At 42.9% G+C, this 15562-nt stretch overlaps 1 protein-coding gene across 2 annotated transcripts in view; it reads left to right on the top strand.

Moving 5' to 3' along the window:
* chd1l (chromodomain helicase DNA binding protein 1 like) overlaps positions 1 to 15562 on the top strand; it is a 35250-nt gene that overhangs the window by 19020 nt on the left and 668 nt on the right. Inside the window, exons 13-25 of one of the 2 annotated variants that reach the window (XM_004067815.4) lie at positions 993 to 1107; positions 2321 to 2474; positions 2552 to 2735; positions 2803 to 2948; positions 3800 to 3951; positions 4038 to 4231; positions 4328 to 4426; positions 4508 to 4578; positions 4745 to 4859; positions 9693 to 9801; positions 9874 to 10125; positions 10222 to 10303; positions 11473 to 11747. In XM_004067815.4, the coding sequence (XP_004067863.1) occupies positions 993 to 1107; positions 2321 to 2474; positions 2552 to 2735; positions 2803 to 2948; positions 3800 to 3951; positions 4038 to 4231; positions 4328 to 4426; positions 4508 to 4578; positions 4745 to 4859; positions 9693 to 9801; positions 9874 to 10125; positions 10222 to 10303; positions 11473 to 11592 (1793 nt within the window). In that variant the 3' untranslated portion in view covers positions 11593 to 11747. Of the gene's footprint in view, positions 1 to 992; positions 1108 to 2320; positions 2475 to 2551; positions 2736 to 2802; positions 2949 to 3799; positions 3952 to 4037; positions 4232 to 4327; positions 4427 to 4507; positions 4579 to 4744; positions 4860 to 9692; positions 9802 to 9873; positions 10126 to 10221; positions 10304 to 11472; positions 11748 to 15562 lie in introns of those variants that run through there. The other variant, XM_020702218.2, reaches the window with a different exon arrangement.

The raw sequence follows: 15562 nt of genomic DNA on the forward strand, positions 1-15562 counted from the left end.
GAATATTTTTTAAAGTGCACAACAGTTTCACGTTTCTGAATAGAAAGACACATTTTTGCACAAAAGTTTAGCAAAAATAAAACTTTTAACTTTTTAGTGGGACCTTTTCTCATATGGCGTGCCTTGTGCGACAGACGGCTTAATCTAAAGCTGGCTGTAGTTTTTCTTTTCACAACTTGCCGCCGCTGTTCCACAACATTTTGTTTAAATCTTATATATTCTTTTTTGTGGACCTTTCTGAAGTGGTAGAAGAGGTTTGTTGTGTTAGCATCTGGCGCAGGAGCAAGCTTCTTGCATAGTTTGCATAGTGTGGTCTTCTGCTCCTCATCGGACGTCTTCAATTAAAATGCAGCCAAATCACAGACGTGCTCCCGCTTTTGCTTAACGCATTTTTTTTGAGCCGCCTGCCTGCCTATGCAAGTGTCTTGTGCTATTTGATGATATGTTTGCTGTAATAATTGATAGAATTGGGTTAGAAACAACAAAAACAGAAGAGAAAAGGCACAATAGACTTTTCTATCGCCCTCACACGATGATATATCATATCACCCGGCACTATTAAATACCATCTTCAGAACTTACTGAATCCCTTTCAGATTCACGGAGTTACTGTAGCCAGTTATCCCAGCTACTGTTAGGGGAAGGCGGTGTTCACCCTGAACAGGTCGCCAGTCTGTTGCAGGCTCACACACACACACACACACACACACATTCACACCTAAGGACATTTCAGAGTCACCAAATAAACTATGAAGCATGATTTTGGACGGTGGGAGGAAACCGGAGTGCCCGGAAAAAACCCACACAGAAAAACCCAGCCGGGATTTGAACCAGGGCCTTTTTGCTATGAGGCGAGAGCGCTCAACACTGAGCCACTCTGCAGCCCTTCAATGGTAGTTACTCTATATGAAAAGGTTTTACTGACGTCCTCAGCAGTTTCTCATAAATAAGCTCACATGGCACACCTTGCTTTGCCGTCATGAATCTTGCAGGAGGAGTGGGCATCAACCTCACTGCTGCTGACACGGTCATTTTTGTGGACAGTGACTTCAATCCACAGAATGACCTGCAGGCGGCGGCACGGTGCCATAGGATTGGCCAAAACAGGTAACATGGAAACACGTTTTTAAAAGCAAAACAAAAAACCTGTGACAGCTAGATGTCAGACTTGTCAAAAAAGAGTCTTTATTGAGAACCGAGGAGATCAGAAATTGAACCATCAACCCTTTAACAGGAAGTCATTTTAATTTTAGTTGCAAATCTGCTCTTTTCATGTAAATAACCACATTAGTTTAAGCTTTTAAAAGACCCACTCTGATGAAGATGGTTTTTTTGGCATTTGTTCTGATGATGGAGGACATATCTTAGGAAACTTAAACTTAAAATTGCATTTTTAAGTATTTTTTTATTCAAATCGTTGTGTATCAGGAGCAGACAAAAAAATGTGTACCGTATTTTCCGGACTATAATTCACTCCGGAGTATAAGTCGCACCAGCCCAAAAATGCATTATAAAGTAGAAAAAACACAGAGAAGTCGCACTGGACTATAAGTCGCATTTTGACGAGAAATTTATTTGACAAAATCTGAGACCAAGAGCTAATAACTTGCACAACCTTATGACACAATCATAGCAGACTGTTTATCTCATAATTTCACAGTAATTCTTTCTCAAACTTATTTATTTATTCCTTTCATGAAGCATCATTGGCCAACTAATACTCTGTTTTCATCCTGTATTTGTAGAAACGGTTGTCATTTTTATCGCATTTCTGAATCTATGAAATCATTGGAAAATAGAATATTATGTTGTTAACCTTCAAGATCTTATTGTAAAAAAAGTTTGCTGATTCTCTGAGTCACTTAACATACTCTAAACACTTAACATACCTCATACATCAAATTGACCCAGGAACATCATCTCTGTTCCTCACAAATGAAAATAACAGGAGGGTTAACAATGTATTTATTTCATTTTATTTCTAATATAAGTCGCTGCGGAGTATAAGTCGCACCCCTTGCCAAACTATGAAAAAAAGGGCGACTTATAGTCCGGAAAATACGGTATTTATTTATGGGGGTGGGAGAGCACGTATACGCAGAGCTCTCAGCAATGGGGAGCAGAAGGGGGGCAGGCTGGCTCCACTCCAACAGTCCAGACGTTTTCAAAATAACGGCCGCTCTGCAGAAACTATGTCCTACAAAACAACAACTTTTGTTTTGGTTGAAAACGGCTTAATCATGATTTTAAAAAAAAACACTACAAATGCTTTGAAACTGGATCACAAGATGATCAGAGTGGATCTCTAAACTTCCCACAGGCCTGTGAAGCAGATCCGGCTCCTGGCTAGAGACACGGTGGAGGAGATCATGTACTCGCGCGCCGCGTCCAAGCTGCAGCTCACCAACACTGTCATTCAAGATGGACGTTTCTCTTTACTGGATCAAGCTCATTCAGCAGCCGCAGGCGTGCAGGTAAGTTCCCGTTTGCACGACGATCCGGTTTCTCCACAAGTCCTCGTGATCCGGCTTCCATGTCCCGTCCCTTCCAGTTAAGTGAAATCTTGAAGTTTGGGGTAGATAAGCTCCTGTCATCAGATGAAAGCTCGGTGCAGGATGTAAACCTCCAGAATATATTTGGGTCATCGCGAGGCGGTCAGTGGGTCGATGACGAGGACTTGAAGGCAGTTGCAGAAGAGGAAGAAGAGGAGGAAAGACCTGAATCTGACGAGCTGAGTATGTTCTTTTTACTTCAAAATATTTCTCTGTTTGACCTTCGACGAGCGGTTGTCTCCTCCTCTAGACCACATGTACATCTTTGAGGGCGTAGACTACAGTCGGGACCCAAGCTCCGAGGACCGGAAGATCTTTGACCGTTTGCTGGAGGAGCAGCTGGCTGAGATTCAGAAGGCTGTGGGGGAGGGACGAGCTCTGAGACACAAAGCTGGAGTGAGATTCTTAAACCAGTTTACAAACCTAAACTTAAGACACTAGAGAAATTCCCTCTCCACTCAAGTCTTTATTATCCTTATGGGAGATTTCAGGTCTGGACTTTGATCAATCTCTCTTTTTTTTTTTTTTTGGTGATACTTTTGATGTAGTTTCAGCCAAAAGTCAATTTTGATGTATTTTGTTCAAAGATCTTTTATGTTTTGTTTAGATGAGTTTTGGTTTTCTCCAAAAACTGTCCTGCATAGATATGTAGTTAAAAATGTTCTTCACTTTAACATTATTTGACACTGGAAAAGCCATCGTCCCTCCTGATAGTTACTTTATCAGAGCCTGGAGCTCATGAACACAAACGTGTTTCCCACAGATGCAGTAATGCAGATGCATATTTTTGTGATTCAATTCTGTAAAATAGAAAACTGACAATGAATGTCATTTATTCTGCATCCAAAGTTTCAAAATAGCCAAACCCCTATGTAATTAATGTAATTTTACTTATCTTTTTTAAATGGAATTTAATTGTTTTGTTTAATACTTTAATTTAATAACATTTAATACACTGTAAGTTAATGCATTTTAAGTTAAAAAAAATTTGAATTTAATGTAATTTTAATCAAATTTAGTTGACTTAGTTTAATTAGTTTTAATAATTGTAAAATAAATAATTAAATAAAATAAATATATATCAATTTCTTTAACTTCACCAATAAGGTTTTTGTTTTGGTTGTGATTGTTTACAGATATTTACAGGTATAAAATCTCACTCGTGTTCATTTGAAGAGCATTTCTCTCTCAAAGTGGAGTACATTCAAATGGAAGCGTTGCATGTTCTGTTGGTCTGTTTGTGTCAGGTCTCCCTCTCGGTGGCTGTTGGGATTCCGACGAGGAAGAGGAAACCTCTGAGTGAAGCGGAGCTGGAGCTCCGGAGGAAGAGGAGGGAGGACGCTGCAGCCAAAAGAGCAAAGCTTCAGGAGGACCTGAAAAGGAAGCAGCAGGCCAAAAAGTACCGCGCAAATGTGACCATTTTTCTGCTCATTGACTTCATCCATGTGAGTTTCACCCAAACCTTTTGCTTTTCTGTTTGTGCAGAATGGCATGGTGGGAGTCCTCTGGCTACAGGTCGCTTTGTCTGCCGCCTGTTGTGAGTGAAGAAGACGAGGATGAGGAGGATGGCAGCAGCTCTTGCTCCATGGATTCAAACAGTGTGGATATCTGCTACGTTCTTGGAGATGTGACCCACCCACACGCTGCTAAAGGAGATGCGATCATCATCCATTGTGTTGGTAAGCGCTGCACCCATGGCAACACACCTTTTTGCTTGTCAGACTTCTCTGACAGACATCCCCCCCATGTCTCTCTGACGCCATGACTTGTGTTAGATGACTCAGGCCGATGGGGCAGAGGAGGCGTCTTTACGGCGCTGGAGGTGAGATCAGACGAGCCACGGAAACGCTATGAGCTGGCCGGCAAGATGAAAGGTGACGGGCAACATCAACTCCGTGAAACACCTGAACCTGCAGTGGAACGCCACCGCTAAAGCACGAAAATGTGGCTTTCAGATTTGGAGCTGGGGAGCGTTCTGCTCTTCCCCATTGATGACAAACAATCCAGACCGGACGGCCAAGATCAGGCAGGTTCTGCTCAGTGGCCGGGAGCGTCCTCCTGCTTGAAAGTTTGATCACTTTTAGTAGCTTTTTATTTTTTTACTTGTGTGAGATCCGGCTCTGCTGAGTGTGTGAGACAGCTGCCATCTGATAAGACAGGAACCTGTATTCATTTCCTTTCTGTCACCTCAGTTGGCGCTTATTGTGGCACAGCGACGAGACAAGGCCCACAACTTGTCTGGGATCCTCTTAACGGCTCTGGATGAAGGCCTGAAGAAGATCTATGTGGCGGCCAGGAGGAAAAAGGGTAATGTATCAAGTGAAGAAGCACCATCTTCTAAAGGGATTCTGCTTTAAATGTGGCATAAATGCTGTTTGATTAGCAAACACAGCAGAATTAACCAAAAATTAGTCTTTTTTCTTTATTTTTTACAAAGATCAGAAACTCGAAACACAAGAATATAAAAGTCAGAAAAATCTGGATTTAAAATGGGGGTCTTGGTGTGGGGACGGCCGGGCATTCTCCCTCTTTTTACATTCCATCATCCACCTCAGTAGAATATGAACACTCACCTGAGCACAGGTGTCCGCTCCCCTTTGGACAAAAGCTACGCGTGACTGAATGAAATGCCTTACATGTGACGGTTTGTGTACAAATGTGTGCATGAACTGTAGTTGTACCGTCTACATGTTGACATGTTTGGATGGGAAGATCTGAATGTGTGTGTGTGTGTGTGTGTGGAAAGGCCACACCCCTTTTGGCTAACACCTACACAAATTGGTCCAAAACCAGAGGCCTTCAGCTCTCATCTGTTTCTCAGCTGCTGGAATGAACAAGTTGAAAGAAAGAAATGCAAACATTTTATTCAAAAAAAATTCCCTTTTACAATACATGAAAAGATATCTAATTTCCTCACATTTTATTAATATGAAAAATAATGTTATAAAGAAATGATTGACATAATTATGAAATTGTTATAAACTTAAATTGGCATTGCATGGCCTCAGGCTCTGCAGTGGGGATGGAAAGTTTGGGCAAAACATTATTGTGGAGCTTATCAGTGGAGCTGTTTTCTTCTCATTTAGAGCGCATTCCTTTCCCAAACTCGTCCAACCCTGATGATCTGGTTTCTTTTTATAATAACTGCCTTTTAGATGTTCTTAACAATTTCGCTCCTGTAAAAACCCGGTCTGTTTTATTTGTTAAATCTTCCCCCTGGTTCACCCCTGAACTCCATAAAATGAAAGCCAAATGCCGCCAGTTGGAGCGGCTCTGCAAAAAAACTGGCTCTCCCGCTCACAGGGAAATCTACAATGAACAGATTCTACAATACAAGGACTTGGTTTCTATCACTAAAACGAACTACTTCACTGAACTGATTGATGCAAATAAGGGAAATTCCAAAATTCTGTTTTCTTTAATGGATAATGTCTTTCAACCCCATAACAGTTTTCCCCCTCGTTTTTATTCAGATGACCACTGTAATTCTCTTCAGTTATTCTTTAACCAGAAAATTCTAGATATCCATCAGCATCTCCATTCTTCCTCCTCTCCTCCCATCCCGTCTGACTCATTTTCTGTAACTCATATATTCACTTCCTTTTTCCTCCCTGATCCCAGTGAAATTTCCCACCTCATCCATAAGTCCAAACCATCCACATGTTTGCTAGATCCCCTACCAACATCCCTGGTTAAATCCTGCCTTCCTTCTCTTCTTCCTTTCATTTGTGCCATTATCCACTCCTCATTGACATCAGGTATTGTCCCCTCACTCCTCAAGATCGCTGCCGTCAGACCCATCCTAAAAAAACCCGGCTCAGACCCCAATTCCTTTCATAATCTTCGTCCTATTTCTAACCTCCCCTTCATTTCAAAAATGCTTGAAAAAATAGTCGCCTCCCAACTTTCCCATCATCTCACCCAAAATGATCTTTTTGAACCCTTTCAATCTGGTTTCCGTCCCCTTCATAGCACAGAAACTGCCCTACTAAAAATCACCAATGACCTTCTCCTTGCAGCTGATTCTGGACTCATCACCATCCTCATCCTCCTCGACTTGAGCGCAGCATTTGACACCATATCTCACTCCATCCTCCTCCACAGACTTTCAGCCCTCGGTATCGAGTCCATCCCCCTCCGCTGGTTTCATTCTTATTTTTCAAGCCGCACTCAATTTATTCAACTGAATTCTTTCAAATCCCAACCCTCACTCATTTCATCTGGTGTTCCTCAAGGTTCTGTTCTCGGTCCCCTCCTCTTCATTACCTACCTGCTACCCCTTGGCAATATATTTCGTAAATTCAATATTGATTTTCATTGTTTCGCGGATGACACTCAGCTCTATCTGTCCAGTAAACCCAACTCTTCTATTCCACCTGCCTCCCTCTCCTCCTGCCTGTCTGAAATAAAAACCTGGTTCACCCTAAACTTCCTCAAACTTAACAGTGATAAAACCGAATTACTCCTCGTAGGTTCCAAATCCACCCTTTCCAAAGTTTCTCATTTTAACCTTTCCATCGATTCCTCTCCAGTTTTCCCCTCCCCTCAAGTAAAGAGTCTGGGTGTCATCCTTGACAGTACATTATCATTTCAATCCCACATCAATAGCATTACTTGGTCATCCTACTATCATCTACGTAATATTAATCGTCTCCGCCCCTCCCTCACCATCCACTCCGCCTCCATTTTAGTTCATAGTCTGGTCACTTCTCGTCTCGACTATTGCAATGCTCTTCTCTTTGGTCTTCCCAACAAAACTCTAAATAAGCTTCAGTTAGTCCAGAATTCAGCTGCCCGCATCATCACCAGAACCCCCTCCTTCCATCACATCACTCCCGTTCTCCAGCAACTGCACTGGCTTCCAGTAGCCTTTAGGATTAAGTTCAAGCTCCTTCTCTACACTTTTAAAGCCCTCCATAGCCTGGCTCCCTCCTATCTCTCTAATCTCCTCCATGTTAACACTCCCTCTCGCTCTCTTCGGTCTTCTTCCTCTCTTCAGCTCTCTGTCCCTCCGGCCCGTATGGTCACCATGGGGAGCCGTGCCTTCAGTCGCTCTGCACCCCAACTCTGGAACTCTCTCCCCCCAGACCTCCGTAACACTGACTCCTTTCTGATCTTTAAATCCAGACTCAAAACCTTTCTGTTTAAGCTTGCATTTCCGGAACACAGTTTCTCATTTTCTGTCAGCTGATTTTACTAATGAATCCAATTTATTTATTGTTTTTAACTTGTGATTTTATTGTGTTTTACCTCTAACTTTGTACAGTGACCTTGGGTGTTTTGAAAGGCGCTTTTAAATAAAATGTATTATTATTATTATTATTATTGTGTGTTTTACGTGGGGTGCCAGGTTGTTGGAGTTAGCCTCCCTCCTCCAGCCAGTGCGGTCACCTCCGTGCCCCCAATTCTCACAATACTGCTGGAACTTCTCTCCAGTCACAGTGGAGGACCATAAAAAATCAACTATTTTATATTTGCTGCTAGCTGCTGAAGACCGTTTTATGGTTCCTCAACCTCTCATGATTTTCCATTAGAGCTTTTGGGTGTCCTCCAAGATGCTTAGGTTGTGTTTGGGCTTTCACTTTCAGGCCTCTTCTTTCCACGCTAGTTGTGGTTTCCTCTCCTGTGTTAAATTTTTCTGATACTTTACCAGAGGAGGATTTCAGCTGATAACTGAGGCTGGTTTAGTGATTTATGTTCCCTCCTTTTCTTCAAGAATGCCTGATGGGTTCATGGGGTGAAAGTTGATTTTATGCTTTGTGCTCTTGAATCTCTTTCTCTGAGAACCTCCTTCATTCTTTTGCCTAAAAACCGAGCAGGATGCATCTGGGCTTGGCTCAAAAAATGTCACTTTTCTTTATGTAGATGTCAGGTTTAAAGGCTATAATGGTGCATTTGCCAAAGTATTTGAGGACTTAAATGTTCAAACCCAGATCTGGTTCCCCTGGCTAGTTCCTTTAACCCTTGTGCTTTCTTGTTGGGTCCAAATGACCCCACTCCCAAGGTTAACATGCCTTGGAGGCTGAGTTTAAATCAATTGACTGTATAAGAGAACTGGATCAAGTAACCCTGGTGCTATCTTATGGGGTCAAGATGACCCCACCCTTACATTGACATGTTCTTCCTACCATGACAAAGGTGGATAAAGGTAGAGAGGATTTCATGTAATCCATGGACACCAGTGAAGATCACAAATCATTGAAGAAAAAAGGTTCAGCGCACTGTCTAGTGGGTCTAGATGACCCAACTCCCAACGTTAACGTGCCTCCAAGGCACAAGGGATAGAAGCAACTCACCTATTAAACATTAAACTTGAACTAAACCTTCTGTGATTACCTGCATTGAAACATTAGTCACAGCTGCCCTTACGGGTGGATAGGGCTGTCTTCAGATTCGTACAGAACACACGGTCGCCCACACAAAAAACAAAGTCGTAGATCGCTCGGTGAGCCAGGACTGCCAAAATGGTCAAGCACATTTTTCCCACGGGCTCCCTAGGAACAACAGATCATAGTGAACACATGTACAACACATAAGGGTAAGGAAGAGGGAAGTACCGGTAGGTGAAATGTAGGCGTGTTTTACAGAGTTGTCCTTTAAACCCCTTTAAAGCACTAGAAGCTTGTTAGTGCTGTTCACATGGTAAATCTGTCCTGACTGTTAGAAATTAGGAGATTAGACAATCAGAGTGTGGCTTGTGTGGGCATTCCACAGGCATCCTACAGGCACTTACTGGACATATCACATGCACGCCCCGAGTGTGTAGCCTTTGTGCACGGTCAGTAAGGAGACTAAGATTGTAGCGTACAGGGATCGTACAAAAGCATTACCTGTATGTCATAAGTGTGTCTAACTCACATTATCCTTACAAATACTTGACGATACTCTCACCAAACGCACGATAATGGTATGTTACATTTTTATGACGTCCCTTAAGGTGACCGTATGAGCCTCAAGGGAACTGCAAGACATACCTCTGCTCCCCTTAAGGTGTGGCCACTCCTCTCTACGAGCCTCTATGGGCCCAGACAACCCGAAAACCCGCAGCACCCAAATGGGTCAACCGCTGTACGGGTGCATGTGACGAATGCTTACACTGGTGTCCGTTTCTGATCTTTCTTTGTTTTTGTTTCTAAACAGCCAGTGTTCATCTTCCCCGTATCGGCCACTCCACCAAAGCTTTTAACTGGTATGGCACTGAGAGGCTCATCAGGAAGCATCTGACCTCCAAAGGGATTGCCACCTTCATGTATCCTAACACGCCATCTTCTGAACTCACACGTTCTGGTTCAGGCTGTGTGTTCCTTAACAGAACTCCCAGATACTATTACAAGAAAGTGGACAGGAAAACAATGGCACCTCAGACAGCAGCGGCAGCAGCGGCGGGAGCGTCAACGGTAGACCCCAAACAGGCATCAACCAGCTCAGATGGGGGGAGCGACGTGGGCGTAGCAGAAAGCAAAGCTCAAGTGAAGGGCGGCACAGAGCTGCCGGGCTTCATGCACGGAGTCCGTGTGTTTTTCTACAATATTCCTGCATCAGAAAGAAAAAGTATGGCTCGCTACCTTATCACATATCCTTTCACAGCTTTCTGTGTTTCTGAAACGCCTTCAAAAGCCTAATATGTCAAATATGTCAGCGTCAAAACGACTCCTTAACTTCAAAACACATATGATGGAGATGAAGAGGACGTCCTGAGCGACAACGTCACCCACATTGTAGCAGAGGTGGAGAACAACATCCACACACAGGTTTGTATCCTGCTCCCAGCAGGACACTTTTTTATGAAGGATTCACAGAGGAGAGTTTTCCAGCTATTCCAGCATCTCCCTTAGTCATAATGTCTAATGACATGGAGATGCAAAATAATGTGAGGTCCCAGACAGCTGAATAGGTATTAACGACATCAAATCTCTGGAGATAAAGCTTGTCTCCGTTTAAAACACAGAACCTCCTCAGCTCAGAGTCCAGATACTTGAAGCTGCTCGCCCCCCCAAATACAAACAAAATTAAAGCCAAAACTCTCTCCTCACTGAGGAAAGTAATCATACGAGTGCTGAGAGTAGAGCTAAAGACATTGAAGGAAGCTCTGAGTGTGAAAAAGCTGAAAGCTGAAAAAAGCCTTTGAGACCGTGCTGTGGACCAGGAAGTGACCATACAAACTACAGTATTTGATCTTAAAGGCAAGTCGAGCTGTTAAAAGTACAGAATAAAGTCATGGAGGGAAGAGTGAAGAGAGGAAATATGATGGGAGGAGCTGAGCGTCCAGGCAGGAGCTCTCCATCAGTCAATTCAAAGCTCTACAAAAATATGGGGCCTTTTTGGAAAATAAGTAATAATCCAACACTTACCAGAATGTGGTCTAAAGGAGCGTGGGGGAAATGCAAAAAGACATCATGAAGGTACTGAGACTTTGGGTTTTAAAGATGGTTTTGGAACAAACACTGGCTAGAGGAGGGATGCTAACTCCACATGTGGCGGTGACTGGAAATATTTTAGACAACTAAATGATCAAGTCATCTTTAGAACTTCACTGAATGTGGCAGACTCGAGCAGGACAGAAGGGATTGATGCTGCTCTAGAGCAGTGGTTCTGCTGGGCCTCATATCAAACTCCATGGAAGAAGATCCAACAATGACCTCCTGCAGGCGATTCTGACAGCAGCAGTGAAGTCTATTTACATCAATCAGAAGCCTGAAACTGGAAAAGTGAAAGACAGATAACAACTGGAACAAATCACAAAATCTCACAAGACACAAATGCACCAAGAGGTGGAGACAATGAAGCTTTTGTCCATGTTGTACAACTCTGCTCCGTCAATGTCTTATTCTGAATTGTCTAAATTATAATGTGCAAATATGTCAAACCAAACATACGATAAAAAAAATCCTTTTTTATCAACCAAACCTTTGTGAACCAGGAGCTCCAGGATCTGAGGGGTCGGTACCCAGCGGCTGTTCCTGTGCAGAAGGCCTGGCTGGAGTGCTGCTTCTCCAAACAGAGAAAAGTCAACACTGCCCAGTTCCTGCATCAACTTTAAAGGCTCATTTTAAATCATGTTCCAAGCCTGGATGAACTAAGTGCTAAATCATATTAAAGCTGATCTGTTGAAGTGTTTAGGTGTTATTATGAGGGAATAAATTGTACAGTCGTGGCAAAAGTTTTGAGAATTCCATAAATATTGGAAATTGGAAAGGTTGTTGCTTAAGTTTTTATAATAGCAATTTGCATATACTCTAGAATATTATGATGAGTCATCAGATGAATTTCATAGTCCATTTTGCCATGAAATTTGCCATGAAATCCAATTGCCATGAAAATTAACTTTATCCCGAAAAAAAACTGTCCACTGCATTTCATTACTGTCATGTTTAGGACCTGCTGAGTTCATTTCAGTAATCGTCTTGTTAACTCAGGTGAGAATATTGACGCGCATAAGGCTGGAGATCATTCTGTTAGGCTGATTGGGTTAGAAAAGCAGACTTGACTTGTTAAAAGGAGGGTGATGCTTGGAATCAGTGTTCTACCATTGGTAACCATGGTGACCTGCAAAGAAACGCATGTAGCCATCAAATGGCTTCACAGGCTAGAATACTGTAGCAACTAAGATTGCACCTAAACCAACAATGTATAGGATCATCAAGAACTTCAAGGAGAGAGGTTCAATTCTTGATAACCTTTGTGCTATCCTAGGCACTTTAACATTGGGAGTTGGGTCATCTAGACCCATTAGACAGTGCTCTGAACCTTTTTTCTTCAATGATTTGTGATCTTCACTGGTGTCCATGGATTACATGAAATCTTTCCACCTTTATCCACCTTTGTCATGGTAGGGAGAACACGTCAATGTAAGGCTGATAGCACAAGGGTTAAGAAGGCTTCAGGGCGTCCAAGAAAGTCCAGCAAGCACCAGGATGGTCTCTTAAAGAGGATTCAGCTGTGGGATCGGAGTGCCACCAGTGCAGAGCTTGCTCAGGAATGGCAGCAGGCAGGTGTGAGTGCATCTGCAAGCACAGTGAGGCCAAGACTTTTGGAAGACGGCCGGGTGTCAAGAAGGGCAGCAAAGAAGCCACTTCTCTCCAAAAAAATAACATTAGGGACAGATTGACCTTCTGCAAAAAGTATGGGGAGTGGACTGCAGAGGACTGGGGCAATGTCATATTCTCTGATGAAGCCTCTTTCAGATTGTTTGGGGCATCTGAAAAAAGGCTTGTCCGGAGAAGAAAAGGTGAGCGCTACCATCAGTCCTGTGTCAGGGCAACAGTAAAGCATCCCGAGACCATTCATGTGTGGTTGCTTCTCATCCAAGGGAGTGGGCTCACTCACAATTTTGCCCCAAAACACATCCATGAATAAAGAACGGTACCAAAACCCCCCTCCAACTTCTTCCAACTACAGTTTGGTGACTAAAAATTTATTTTCTAGCATGATGGAGCACTGTGCCATAAGGACAAAAGTGAGATCTAAATGGCTCAGGGACCAAAACGTTGATACTTTGGGTCCATGGTCTGGACACTCCCCAGATCTTAATCTCAGTGCGAACTTGTGGTCAATCCTCAAGAGGCGGGTGGACAAACAAAAACCTACTAATTCTGACAAACACTAAGAAGTGATTGTTAAAGAATGGGTTGCTATCAGTCAGGATTTGGGCCAGAAGTTGATTAAGAGCACGCCCAGTCGAACTGCAGAGGTGCTGAAAAAGAAGAGCCAACACTGCAAATACTGTCTCTTTGCATAAATGTCATGCAATTGTCGATAAAAGCCTTTGAAACGTATGAAGTGCTTGTAGTTATATTTCAGTACATCACAGAAACAACTGAAACAAAGATCTAAAGCAGTTTAGCAGCAAACTGTGAAAACTAATTTTTGTGTCATTCTTAAAACCTTTGGCCATGTACTTGAGTGTACTTCAGTGTACTTTAGTGCTGTGGTGGTGTGTATGGATTAAAACTTTTAGGATGTTAGAAGCCTTGTTTCCACTGAGCATTACGGTCCGGAATGGTATTTAGAACGTTTCCATTGTAGGTCCATAGAAAACTGAAATGGACCAGTTAGGGCGGAGCTACTGTTGAAACCCGTTGATTGGCAGAAAGCTCCAAGAAAGTGGCTGCATTCCTCTCTGCAATCTTCTCTCAAACAACATTATCCCTTGTGCTATCCTATGGCCCCACCCTTACACCGACGTGTTCTCCCTACCATGACAAAGGTGGATAAAGGTGGAAAGATTTCATGTAATCCATGGACACCAGTGAAGATCACAAATCATTGAAGAAAAAAGGTTCAGAGCACTGTCTAGTGGGTCTAGATGACCCAACTCCCAATGTTAAAGTGCCAAAGATAGCACAAGGGTTACGCCATCCATCCATTTTCTAGTAGCAGCAGTCTAACCAAAGTTGGATTACATGAAATCTTTCCACCTTTATCAACACTTTTATTAACACGTCAATGTAAGGGTGGGGTCATAGGATAGCACAAGGACTAAGGGAGCACCCAGCCACCCTACAGAGGAAGCCCATTTCAACTGCTTGTATTTGGGACTTCGTTCTTTTAGTCATGATCCGGAGCTCATGACCATAGGTGAGTAATGGTAAATTGAGAGCTTTGCTTTCTGGCTCAGGTCTCTTCACCACAACAGACCAGTACGACAACTGCATGACAATGGACGCTGCTTCAATTTCCAATTGCCCCTTACTTGTGAACAAACCCCAGGTCAGGATATTTAAACTCCTCCACCTGGGGCAGGAGCACTTCACCCACACAGAGGGCAAACTACCTTTCTTTCTCTCAAGAACCATGGCCCCAGACTTAGTTGAGTTCTTTTCCTGTTATTGTATATACAAAGAATCAAAAGTCAAGCAGGAGAAAATGAGCTGCTTGATGATCTTTATTGTTTTTGTTATTAGCTTCACCCAGCATGCACCGTGACGGTCCAACTTTGAGTGGAAACGCTCACCTGGATTGCCTGGAGCATTCTAAATCGGACCAGACCGGATTGGACCGCTAAGCGGAAACATAGTTATGGCTAATTTACAACATTTGACCCTAAATGAATCAATATTTACCCAACTGCTGAAGTCGACTTTAGCAAAACTGTTTACCTTCAAAGAAGATTTAAACAAAGCCGATTCTCCACAATTTGGAGTGGAGGAAGACAGCGGGAAAGGGAACGGAAGGAGGGAAGGGGCTTTGACAGGAAAGCTAGTGTTGGTTGGCATGATGGAAAGAAGAAAGGTGGATACCCTGTGTGTTCAAGAGACCAGATGGAAATAGAACAAAAAGGATTGGAGGAGGAGTGACCCTGAAGGAGGAGTTGGGTGTTCAGGACAGGAATGCAGAACAGATGATTGTAGGCTTTGGTAAAAGAATGAAAATTGATGCGGAGAAGACATTTTTCCAGAAAAAAGAGGAGCACACGGAAACATTTGACAGATTACATCTCTTGCATACATTGTAATCAGATAATTGTGGGAAAGCCAGACAGCATAAGAACGTGGTGAGAAAGATAAAGAAGGCAGGTACTGGAATTTGAAAAGTATTATTGTGCTGTGAGGCTTTTAGGGATGAGTTAAAACAGACTTTGGGAGATCAGGATGTTCTTCCCGATGATTGGACAGGTACAGATAAAGTGATCAGGGAGACTGATTAGAGATATTCTGAAAATGGATGAGACGGGTGACGTTGCTGTTGCTGTAGATCAAGGTGGAGATGGGACTGCAGCTCCTTCTTGTTTGCTGTGGTGATTGACAGACTGACAGATTGAGTTTGACAGGAATCTCCGTGGATCATACTGTTTGCAGATGACACTGTGATGTTTACTGAGAGCAGTTGGAGGAACAGTTAGAGAGGTGGAGGTTTGCTCTATAAGGAAAGGAATTGAAGGTCAGCTGCAGCAAGACACAGTATCAGTGTGTGAATGAGAGGAACTCAAGTGGAACGGTAAAGTTACAGGTAGTAGAAATGGGGAAGGTGGAGGATTTAAAGTCCAAAAAGTCCAATTGCATTGAAAGGTC

The sequence above is a fragment of the Oryzias latipes genome, chromosome 4 (genome assembly GCF_002234675.1).
Source record: "Oryzias latipes chromosome 4, ASM223467v1".
Taxonomy (NCBI): Eukaryota; Metazoa; Chordata; class Actinopteri; order Beloniformes; family Adrianichthyidae; genus Oryzias; species Oryzias latipes.